General features: G+C 46.4%; 1 protein-coding gene across 14 annotated transcripts in view; it reads left to right on the plus strand.

Annotated features, from left to right (window-relative positions):
• The window catches only part of ETV6 (ETS variant transcription factor 6), a 289,916-nt gene that overhangs the window by 122,606 nt on the left and 154,653 nt on the right, over positions 1–12,657 (plus strand). For 11 of the 14 annotated variants that reach the window (XM_055570327.1, XM_055570348.1, XM_055570359.1 and 8 more), the window contains one exon: positions 856–985. In XM_055570327.1, the coding sequence (XP_055426302.1) occupies positions 856–985 (130 nt within the window). The remainder of the gene's footprint in view (positions 1–855; positions 986–12,657) is intronic. The other 3 variants (XM_055570328.1, XM_055570335.1, XM_055570346.1) reach the window with 1 other exon arrangement.

The raw sequence follows: 12,657 nt of genomic DNA on the forward strand, positions 1-12,657 counted from the left end.
CCATGGCATTGTTTTAATCGATGTAGCAAACACTGCCCTTTTGAATTTAAACAGGGGAGGTGCTGACTTTCCCCTCCCCCTTTCCTTGTCCGTTGAGTAAGTACCTTCAATTAAACCGAACTTCCTTAAATGCAGAGGATTCTTTGAATGAGCTCTTGAAATGCTTCAGAAGGAAAGGGAATATTGATTCTAAGATGGAGCACGAGGGGAGGAAGGAGATAACTGGTTGATGTGGCAGATAATTCTCAGCTGTGAAGGAAAAAGTGAAACCCTGGAGATTTTTGGTGGTGATGGTTGTATAATGGGATAGGTAGGTGATAGACAAATATTGCTTGCAGATTTATTAACTGAAACCTCCAACTTATAAGCTATCACTTTGGGCTCACCTCTCATTGGATCTAAGTATGGAATCCTACTTTGATCAGAAGCTGGGGATATTGCCAGAGAAGAGAAAAATGGTTTTTAATGTATTGGTGACATAAATTATGTGACCGGGAAGAGTAATTTTTGAGAGAGGAGTCTTTAATGACATTCTCTTGGGATATATTGTTTCATCCCCTTCATCTTGCCTCCCCTCTTTACTGGAACAAACCACTAATACAAAGAAGAAAAAAAAAAAATGAACACCTATTGACCCCAGCGCACAGGAAAAGCCCTATCTTAAAGCTTCTCAGCATTTTGTTATAAATCCCGAGTGCTGGCGATCTGAAAGACAACTGCACAGAGAGGGGTCTCCTCTGAGAGGTGACCCGCACCCAGACGCCCCCACCCACCCCCTCGCGGCTGTCACCCCTCAGTTCCAGGCTTTCATTGTCTTTTCTCCCCTTCCCCTCTCTCTGCCTTTCTTTTTAACAGCAGGAACGAATTTCATACACACCCCCCGAGAGCCCGGTGCCCAGTTACGCTTCCTCGACGCCGCTTCATGTGCCAGTGCCCAGAGCGCTCAGGATGGAGGAAGACTCGATCCGCCTGCCCGCGCACCTGCGTGAGTGTTCGTGCGTCCTGGATGGATGGGGGATGGATGGAATGGGTGGACGGACAGACTGTCAAACAGAAGGGACGGACAGACTGTCAAACAGAAGGGTCAACCGCATGGGCTGAGGGAGGTAGGGCTGCAAGCCTGGGCAGGGGGCACACTCTGAGATGGTTTTCCTACAGTGTCCAGAAACTCTTTTGGCATCGTTCACCTCCCGCCGCCCCATCCCCCAAAATGGCTTTGAAAACTGTGCGATTCCGAGATTCCTGGGCGTTCCGTTGTTTCTCTGTGCATTGATTTCACCTCTGACTATGACAGGGGCACTACAGGTTCCACTGAATCTCCCAAGAGGCAAGGTGGACTCTGGGGGAGAGTCTGTCTTCCTAAAGTTCACACTTCCTCCCCTTCTGTGTCTTCATTGCCCCGAAATTTTGCAGGGCTTCTGTGCCAGTCTCCCTCCCCCTCTGCTTTTTGCTGGGTACTTGGATTGAACTTTCTTTGCAGGGCTGTCCCCTCCTCTTCCATGGTCGTCGCTCTGTTCCTTCCTCTTATGCCAACACAGGGCCTTTCTCCCTCCCCACCTGTCTTCTCCGCCTCTCTTGTACCTTCATTGCCTCTATGGCTCCCATTGTGGGTACTCAGTCGCTCAGTCATGTCCCACTCATTGCGAACCCATGGACTGTAGCTCTCCAGGTTCCTCTGTTCATGGGATTCTCCAGGCAAGGATACTGAAGTGGGTTGCCATTCCCTTCTCCGAGGGATCTTCCGGACCCAGGGATGGGACCTGCATCTCTTGCGTTGGCAGGCAGATTCTTCACCCGTGAGCCACCTGACACCTCCCATTATTTTGTAATAGTTCTACCTTTCTCTTCTGAGTTTCCTCTGCCCCTTCCTCTTCCACTTCCCCTGCCTGAATCCTCAGCTGCAGCTGGGCAGGGCATCAGGGGCCCCACACTTGGGCTGCTGGGGCCAGGCTCCAAAGCACCTGACACCTGTCCCTCTCTTTTTTGTCTCTCTTCTGAGCTGCCACTCAGCCCCGATGATCCAGGGTGCTGGGTGTGGCTGGGGAGAATGGATCACTTGATTTCCACCCTGGCTGCGGTGTCCAAGAAAATGCCGGGTGCTCTGGCTTGACTGTTACCCTCGGGACACAGGTTCAGATTATGGAGGACTCGGCAGGGGGAGGGAGTCACCTTGGCCCTTCCCTACTTGATCTCTCATGACTTGAATGGTTGTCTGGTTGTACCTGCCGTCTCTTTCTGCCACAGTCGTGCTCCCTGGGTTATTGTGCTCTTCATGGCTTATCCCTGCTGAGAAAGCCCAAGGCTGCCTACTAAGAGTGGGGAGCGAGAAGAGAAGATGCAGGCTTCTGTGTCCTCTGTCCGTGTCTACTCAGCAGATCTGATGACTGTGATGCTAGGAGGTACTGGGGGGTGTTACTGGCATATCCCTTCTCTTTCACAGTGAGGATGGTAGATGTAAACTTCAAGGGGTTTTGGAGCATCCTTCACCTCCTTCAGCCAGCCTGCCATGTCTATCAATGTTTACAAATCTGGTATACTGTGGTCAGCACCTTCCAGCCTCAGTCTACCATCTTCTCCACAATGAACTTGAAGGTGTCAGGGTCATGACTGTGGGCATGGTCGTCTGCAGTATACTGGAGCGTTGTGGTACCAGTGAGTGTTGTGAGCAGACAGACTGGGAAAGAGACCACAGCCAGGTGTGAGCCTTCTTTTCTCCAGAAGCTGCTCTGTGATTAGGACATTCACTTCAGGATGGAATAGAGTCAGGCCATTCAGACAAAGCATGCCTGCTACTAATCTCATTCATTTATTCATTCCACAAGCAGTTACTGATTACCTGCACTATGCCAGGCACTTTGAAGTAAATAGAGTAGACCCAACTCCTTGCCCTTGTGGAGCTTGGAGTCTCCATAAAGAGAGAAAAGGAAATAATAAACTCCTGTACCAAATAGGCTGAGGTTTCTTTCATGGCTTTTGAATTCTGTACTATGACACATTCACTCCCCCCGACCCCGCCCTGCATCCCAAGAAAGCCGTAACTCTTGGTTTGCCGCTGAATGACTTTCACATATGGAGGCTCTTTTACCCTAGCGCTGCCTCTCCATAAAAAGTTATCATGATAAAATGCACTAACAAACAATGAACCGGCGCTCAGATTTTAATCCTTAACTAGTTCTGCTGTTAGACGAGCTGTTTGACTGTGAGTCAGTCGTCATAACACACAGTTTTCCTACCATGCAAGATGGCAATTGGGCAGGAGAATGTTTAACAGCCCTCTTACCTTGAAAATATTATGACCTCACCTAAGACATCATTTTCCCTACTTGGATCTGTTTCTTCCATACAGACATTTTAATGTTTTTTCTTGAGTAGACAGTTTCCTCATTGAGTCACAGCTGTGCTGTTCACCACTGTTTGGCCAGGCCCTGCTATGTGCCTAGCACATAAGCATCATAGCTAATATTTATTTATTGGGATGACTCTGTAGCAGGCACTGTGTGAAGTCCTTGATGGAAATTATTTTATTTATTCTCCCAGCAATCCTTGTAGATATTTTTTCTATATCCACATCACACATAAGGAATTTAGGGTTTAAGAGAATGTGAGCAAACTAACAAGGTCACCCAGTCAGCGAGAGAGTCGGGGTTCAAACTCAGTTCTGTCTGACTGCAGAGCCTGTGTGTCTGTGTGTGTGCTCATGTCCACATGAGTCATGTCCAACTCTTCTGGAAACCATGGGCCATAGCTGGCCAGGCTCCTCTGTCCATGGGATTCTCCAGGCAAGAATACTGGAGTGTGTTGCCATTTCCTTCTCCAGGGGATCTTCCCAACCCAGGAATTGAACCCACGCCTCCCAAGTCTCTTGCATTGACAGGCAGATTCTTTACCACTGCGCCACCTGGGCTCTTATCTATCCTGCCACGATGTAAGTATATTTACTATGTACCTTTTGGATGGATGGATGAGTTCAGGGTTAACACTTAGCCAGTATTCACTGATGTGGCCAGAGGGCTGGTTTCTGGCTGGAATCTGTTCTAACTGGTGGATCAGTTGTCGAATAGTTTGCATTTCTTGCTTGGATAATGGATGGATGAGTAGATGGATGGTTGGCTGGATACCCACGTAGAGAATTATCCGATATAGAACTGTAGCAGGGCACTGCTAGCCTTAAAACATAGTCAGTCATTAGGTGATGGATTTAGGTTTCATGGTGATAGTTTTGTCTGAGTGCTACTCTCTGGGCAGCCTGACGTTAGGGCCCTCCTTGGCATCTGCATTGGCCCTCTCGTAACACCACTGGTTCCCACATCTGGAACGAATCCTCCAGTTCCCAGGCTCTTGCCATCTGTCCTCAGCTGGGACTTTCCACGAGAGGCTGAGCTGCCCGCCTCTCTCGTGAGTTCCAAAACTCAGCTGCCCGTTGTGCTGTTTGAGAAACATCTCCTGATGCTTCTAGGTTGGTTGCGGCTGGGCTGTACACTTGAGGATGCCTCCCAGCTGGGTTTCCAAGCTGAAAAGAAAATAAATCTTCTGACAAGGGAATTTGGTTATTGCTGTTCAAATCTGGGATTCCAGACAATTCCCAGTGGAATGCTCATGGAAAGTACGGGGAAGAATCCAAGAGCCAAGACAGCAGCGGGACATTTATGGTATTGCTAGTTCGAAAGCGTTTTTAGCTGCTTGTTTTAAAGAGACACTCACCAGCCTGGTATGCCTCCAGTGGCTTCTTTTCTCCCTTTATCCTCATTGATCTCCAGATAAATCCTCTCTCTCTTTTAACCCTTCCGTTTCCTCCTTTCTGAAATCGATATCTAGACTTTCCTGGTTAAAAGGGAAGGCGAGGATCGTAATATTCTTGTAAGGTTCTTGTATGGTGGGTTTCTCACCATTTTGTTCTGCAAACACAGGGCCAAATGGAAGACACAGTGTGACCAATTAGGAAGCTGTTAAGAAGTAGAAAGTAATGCCTTTTCCTCTTACTTGCCTGTGTTTAAAAAAAAAAAAAAAAACAGACAGTGATAAATAGGGCAACCTGTTAAATAGTGATTCTAGAGAACTTGATAGGGGCAGGCAGGGCAGTTTGGGCCCAGGAGAGGAGGGGAGCCCAGAGGAAAAGGGCTTGCCTGCCATCCTTGTCTGGCCTCCTGACCCCCACTCCCCACTCCCTTGCAGGAGTCCTCCAGCAGCTTCTTGGAACTTCCCTGCTGCACCAGGAAGCAAACACAAGTGTGTTTATTGAAAAGACAGAAAGATATTTTTTTCCCCTTCCTTCCGTCTAAGGTATTAAAAAAAAATTTTTTTTTAAGCTTGAGGCTAGAGGAGCTGAAGTGTGACAATTAGAGCAGGTAGACGAAAATGAAAAGTTCCATTCTTTAAAGGGGACATAATCCTTTAATGAGTCTGTGCTAAGTCCCTTCAGTCATGTCCAACTCTTTGCAACCCCATGGACGGTAAACTGCCAGGCTCCTCTGTCCATGAAATTCTCCAGGCAAGAATACTAGAATGGGTTGCCATTTCCTTCTCCAGGGGATCTTCCCAACCCAGGGATTGAACCCAAGTCTCTAATATCTCCTGCACTGCAGGTGGATTCTTTACCATTAGCACCACCTGGGAAGTCCCCAAACCTTTCATGATACCTTGAAAAAACTCATAGGACCATGGTGCCCCCGAGAGTGGCTGGACAAGGCCAGTTTTGATTCTCTGAGCAGTGAAGGGCCTCATTGGACCCTCATGGTGTGAAGGAGAGATTCTTTCTAGTTTGTCTGCCCAGGGGTCACTTTTTTTTTTTTCTAAATTCATGGGTGGTGGGTGGCAAGGAGGACAGCAGAGATACCTTATGGGCTGGTGCCAGCCCTGTGACATACTCAGCCTCAAATCACGATGTCCAGGGCCACCTAAGTGGTCACAAAGCATATATTTCAGATCTATGGGGCAGAATTGAAATCACTAAATGCCTTTACTTTATTAAATTCCTTTTCACATAATCATCTTGCATTTAGTTGACATGATCACCTCTAATCACAGGCTGAGGTGATGCCGTCTGCCTAGAGTCTCTGCCTTCCCTGGTGCCAATTTGCTCTTGTAAAATTCCTGTGGTTGATATTTAAAAATCAGAACCCAGGGCTCATTCATCACATTGAATCGGGTTATGGTGTATGATGTTGCAGGTTAATAAATAGCCGTAATAGCCACTCAGAGTTTTCTAGCATCAGAACACCAGAAATAGTCCCTTAGCTCTCTCCTTCCTATGCTTGTGAATCTTCCAGAACTCTTACATTAAGGCTCCTACTTGCGTGTGTTTAATAATTTAATTTAATGCCTTCCTATGGAAACGTTCCCTGGTTGCTCACCCTCTTTGGCAATTTTGCACTCTCAGCAGAGTGTTGGAGTGTCAGAGAGTCATGTGACATGCAGCACCCAGTTAGAGCCAGGGAGTGAAAGGAGATGCTGTGTCTCTCTTAGTTACTGAGTGGAGCAACCAACAATTTTATATACTTTCAAGCTCTTCCCTGTCCCAGAGAAGAGGCAAAAAATGAGAATTAAGTATAATCATAGTTAGCGTTTTACACTATTGTAAGTAACAAAACATGTTCGTATATATGGTCTCATTTAATCATGCAGCCCTCCTAGGTGTTATTAATCCTATTTTATTGATTAGATTACCGGGGCTCGGATAGTTTTACTGAATACGGCGCCTGAAGAATCTGATGTGATTTCTGTTCCCAAAGTCACCACTTAGCCTTTTGGGGAGAAAACATGATGACAGAGTGTCACAGACGTGAAAGCAGAGGCAATGCTGACCTTTGGTGTCTGGGCGGCTGTGGGTGTGGGGACTCGGGGCAGCGAGGGCTCTAGGAATGCACTAGCCCGTTCATTGGTGCTGATCCTCCAGCAGGCTGGCTTCTGGCAGGAACAGGCGCCTGTCCTGATGGATAATCATTTTGGTTTTTCTCACCCGTTTCTCCTGCTCCTCCCTCTTTACTGTCCTGTGAGCTGAGGTTAAAGACCAGTATCTCTCTTGCCACTAGAAGAACAGCGCTAGCCACAGAGGACTCACCCAAGTCCACAACTTCCCTGGCATTTCATCAGGAGTTACCTCTCGGGATCAGGGCTCACTGCTCTTTCTGAGTTTCTCAGTGAAAAAGCATAGCAATAGAAAAGACTTGGGCTGGGACAGACGCAAGAGACTGGCCTCCCAGGGCTGCCTCTGTTAGATGAGTTCCCCTCTCCAAGACTCAAATTGCATAACACACCTACTGATGAGGGTTTCTTTTTAAATCTTTATCCCTAAATACTTCTGTGTATTTTTCTAAGAACAAGGGTATTCTCTTACATAATCACAGTATGATTATCAAAATCCAGAAAATTTTTTGAAATATATTAATTTCAGATGTACAGGAATTCAATATATGTATATATTGTGAAATGATCATAATAATCTGAAAAGGGAACGTGTTAATTGCTCAGTCATGTCTGACTCTTTGTGACCCCATGGACTGTAACCCATCAGGCTCCTCTGTCCGTGGGATTCTCCAGGCAAGAGTACTGGAGTGGGTTGCCATGCCCTCCTCCAGGGGATCTTCCTAACCCAGGGATCGAATCTAGGTCTCCTGCATTGCAGACACTCTTTACCACTGAGCCACCAGTGAAGCCCATAATAAATCTAGTTAAGATCTGTTACCACATGTAGTTTCTCTTGTGATGAGAACTTTTAAGATCTGCTCTCTTAGCAACTTTTGTTTTTCAAGGGTTTAAAATATTTTTTTTTAATTGAAATAGAGTTGATGAGTGTTTCCTATACGTATCAGAGGTAGTTTGCGTGTAGCACCTAGCGCAGTGCCTGGCGAACAGTGACCACAAACTCACTGAGAGCTCTATTTCAGTTTTCACGGCTAGTGAATCGCCTGTTTAGGAGGGACATCCTCCCTTTCAAGGGCAGAGAGGAGCATGGATGTGCTTGCTTGCTTCATTAAAGAAAGGTCCTGGAGTTCTGCCTGCATGTTCTGAGGCTATTTCCCGAAGTCACAATGTAAATGAGGTCTATTTTCTAACCCGGTGATTCCTGGGAACTTGGTTCTGCCCTGGGGCACTCCACTCCAGGGCCTTGACCATTCCCACACCGCAAGTGTACTTCTGTCTGAAACTACTTTCTTTCCTTGCCTGGATCTGTCATCTTTTTCTTCAACCGTCCCCACTCTCCTCCCCAGACCCAGCAGATCCTCCCTGTCCTCAGCCAAATGTCAGGGCTCCCCAGATGCCTGTGGTGTGCTGTGACGTCACTGGCAGAGTTGAGGCAAGGACACAGAGAAGGATTTCCTTCTCAGTATCTCGACAAAGCAGTCGTGACTTCTAACAACGATGGCCAGCCACCGGCATTTTCTGTTGTGTTTCCCGCAAGCCTTCTTTGGGGGCCTTTACTTTCTAGTTTCAAATGCTTGAAGGCTTTCTGCTTTTCCAGCCTCGTGGGGTCCTGGGTAGCTACTTCAAAGAGCTCGAAGAGAAAAAACAGGCCACAACAGAACAGCCAGGATGCTTTTGGAAGGGAAATTTCCTTTTTGGGTTTGCTGTCTGCAAGAATTTCCGATGCAGGCAGACATTAATTCCTAGCTCCATGCTTCCTGATAAGGAAGCAACTTCAATAAATGCAGCTATTTATAGATGTCTTTTTTTAAAAAAAAGAAAAAAAATATATAACCAGAGGTCTATTGACCTTTTCTTTCGCTTCGCATTTCATGCCGTGCGCTCCGTGTACATTTAAGGCAGTTCCTCTGGCAAACGCTCCAACACAGTGGCTCTCTGGTCCTGCAAGGAATGGGGGAAGGGCTCTCACTGTCGTTGAAATTTTGAAGTAAACATCAGAAGCCTCTGGCTGTGGGTTGTCCTTACCTGATGCTGTGGGTTATTTACCATGAGAGAGATACAGAGATACCTGGCTCCATTCTACACCCAGTGTTGAATGTTTATGACAGATTAAGCGAGAGAGCCGTCTAAAAAGCAGAGCCGATGGGAACCAGTCTGTTCTATGAATAGACTTGAACAACAGGAAATAAGAAATGTTATTTCCATTTCTTCTATGTCCCTTCTCCCATCTCCCCTTGGATCTTCCCCACTATCTGTACCACTGTGATCTTTCTCTTGGTATTTTCGGGGGTTCTGCAGATTGACGGCTCCCTGTCCATCATCCTCACATCTGTCTACCTAACACTTGCTGGCTGGTCTGATAAAGATTCAACGTCACGTTGGCTCAGATGTGCTCGGCCTAGGTTCCTCCCCACCTCCTCTATGTTATCACAAAGCATATTGATTGGGCCAAGTCTGTACAAATGTAAGCAAGTTTCCATCATCAAGTAACAGGTATTTTTTTTTCCCCCATTTGCTTCATGCCTGAGTTCACAGAAGCTCAGACTCTTGGAGTTTCTTTCTTTCTTTGTTTTTGGCTGTGCCGGGTCTTTGTTGTGGTGCACGGGCTTCTCAACGCGGTGGCTTTTCTTGTTGCAGAGCATGGGCTCTAGGGGCACAGGCTTCAGTATCTTCTCGCACCAGGGATCAAATCTGTGTCTCCTGCATTGGCAGGCAGATTCTTGACTACTGAGCCACTAGGTAAGCCCCCGCTTGGAGTTTCTGACATGACTTTGTGTGGTTTATCTTTATGTATTTCCAGAGGTCAGTGTTACCAAGGACCATTGAGTGTTGCTGATTTCACTTGTTACCATCAGAGGATTCTGGTTCGGTAACCTGAAGCATCCATGTGTGTTTTTTTTTGGGGGGGAGGGGGGGCAGGGGCTGATTTTTCTGGTCTCTTCTGAAGGAAGATAGAGTAGGATTTGAGAGATTTAAGCAATCCCTGTCCCTAACCACATGCTGACTATAAATTCCCAAGAATAATTAGTCACCCCACCCCAATATTTACTGCTCCCAGCTTGGGTAGCTGGACTGAACCCCATTCTTCTGAAATTAGTCCTTGTTTCCTCTAGATCATAAATAGTTATTGTTCAGTCACTAAGTTGTGTCTGACTGTTTGCGACCCTATGGACTGCAGCACATCAGACTTTCCTGTCCTTCACTATATCCTGGCGTTTGCTTAAATCCATTGAGTTGGTGATGCCATCCAACCATCTCATCCTCTGCCGCCCCTTCTCCTTTTGCCTTCAGTCTTCCCTAGCATCAGAATCTTTTCCAATGAGTCGGCTCTTTGCATCAGCTGGCCACAGTATTGGAGCCTCAGCTTCAGTCCTTTCAAGATCATGCATAGAAATAGCCTCAAATGGGGCATTAAGATTTCAATCCTAGAAATGCAGACCACATGTGTGGATCCTGGATTAAGAGCTCTGGGTATGTGGTGGGTACAGATAGGATGCCTGCAAGGAAAATCCTCACCCATGCAGGGCTATGCAGAGAACATGTTGTTTGATCAGTTTCTGCTGGGGCTGGATTCTCTGAGCTGGAATAGGAGCTTTCACTATAATGGTTCACTTCAAACAAGAAGGGGAAGGTTTGCAAGGGGGTAGATAACAGTCACTTTTTAAAAAGAAAGATACCTAGGTAAGTGTTGGCAAACAGCATGCTCTTAAAAAATATTAGAGGGCTATCGGGTATTTATGTAGCTCTACTTGGCACCCCACGCCAGTACTCTTGCCTGGAAAATCCCATGGATGGAGGAGCCTGGTAGGCTGCAGTCCACGGGGTCGCTAAGAGTCGGACACGACTGAGCGACTTCAGTTTCACTTTTCACTTACATGCATTGGAGAAGGAAATGGCAACCCACTCCAGTGTTCTTGCCTGGAGAATCCCAGGGATGGGGGAGCCTGGTGGGCTGCCATCTATGGGGTCGCACAGAGTCGGACACGACTGAAATGACTTAGCAGCAACTTTATTTTGTTTCATTTGTTTATTTATTTGGCTGTGTCGGGTTTTGGTTGTGGCACTCAAGATCTTCATCGTGTCACGGGGGCTTCTCTAGTTGTGTGCTCTCTCTGGAGTACGTGGGCTCAGTAGTTGCGGCACTTGGGCTTTTCAGTGGCCCCCTGGCCTGTGGCATCTTAGTTCCCTGACCAGAGATCGAACCTGTGTCCCCTGCATCAGAAGATGGATTCTTAACCGCTGGACCCCCAGGGAAGTCCCTGTAGCTCCACTTTAGAAGTAACAGGGTTAGGGTTTACCCATTTGTTTTCCAAGAGTGGCTTACCTTTGCAAATCAGTTTCTTTTTTTGTCATCACCCCCCACCTTACAGTTTATAAATGCTTTGATTTTCATAGGAGCCATTCTGAGGTCGACTGTGTATGAGATACCACCTTAGGGAATCTGTTGCAATAGAGTGTGGAATGAGAAATCGTTGTCACTACTGCTTACTGAACACTTTCTCAGTGCCAGAAACTTTATGTATATTATTCTGAATAATCTCTAATACTGCATGGTAGATGTCTGTCTGGTTTGTGTCTGAGTGGTGCATCACTTGCTAGAGTTCACACAGAGAAAGTGGACAAGCCACAATGTGAATCCAGATCTGATTCCAAAACCCAGGCTTGTATTCACTTCACCATGTTGCTTCATAAAAAATACTAGGAACTGTTGAAAATCATTTCCCTCTAGCTGTTGGTTAGAAAGAGAAAATGCAGACTTACAGGTTGATTTTATTTTTTCTAATTTAGGCAAAACTTATATAAATTGCCAACAAGAAATCCCAAAGGAATAAAATCAGAGACAGACACTAAATCATCTTTTGAACTTAGAAGAAGATAAACTTTCAAATTCACCAGCCTCTTTGTAGACTGGTATCTGTAACTTATTTTCAGGTGTCAATAAAGGCTGGAGTGTTAAAAACAAAATGAAGTGAAAAGAGGTTCCTGTTGTTCACAATTTTCCATCTTTTTAAAAGTGATAATCTGCCTTGCAGATTATTGTTCAACAGTAGAAATGTTGATGGGCTTACGAATGAAAACATTTCACTTCCTAATGCTTTTCGTTAATCTCACACGCTTCTTCAGAAAAGTTGTCTGGCCTGTTATGTCTTGGGTTTTACCCTCATGACCTGCATTCCAGGAAGCTCTATTGCAGAGTCACAGAGCAGTGGACGCCCTTGACAGGGGTCAGCCCTCCCAGCGTTGGCCCAGTGTGGTCAGTAGTAGGTGGGGTTGTCTTTAACACTTCACTCTTCCTCCCAGGGTCATCATTTCCTCACCCTGTGTATGTAACATCCCTGGGTTCTTCCCAGCTTAACCACTTTTTTTTTGTTCTTTAATTCCAGAAGAGAAATACAAGGCGTATCAGCAGTGGCGCTTTATCTATAAAATGCTCATGATTATTCACTTGATTTCATGTGCTCAACATCACATTTTAGTGCAGATGGTGGTATTTTAATGACGCAGGAAATTGTCTTCGGCTTTGGCTGTGATGATTTTGTGAGGATGTTCTCCTGCAAAGAAATTTGGAAATTCAACTCCCCGACGCTGAAGGGTGCTTCCCCACGCTGCCCATGCTGAGATCAGTTGATGCTTTTGTGGGTTGGGAACCCGAGCCAGCTCGTGGGCTTTGCAGGTCTCCTGAAGGCTGCCTCAGCCACTTGCATCTTCCCTTGGTTCCCAGGACCTCAGAGTAGAACTACAGGCCCACTCCCCTGTCCTCCAACCACCCCCACCCCGACCCCATTCTGGCCTGAG

This window comes from Bubalus kerabau, chromosome 1 (genome assembly GCF_029407905.1).
Source record: "Bubalus kerabau isolate K-KA32 ecotype Philippines breed swamp buffalo chromosome 1, PCC_UOA_SB_1v2, whole genome shotgun sequence".
NCBI lineage: Eukaryota > Metazoa > Chordata > Mammalia > Artiodactyla > Bovidae > Bubalus > Bubalus kerabau.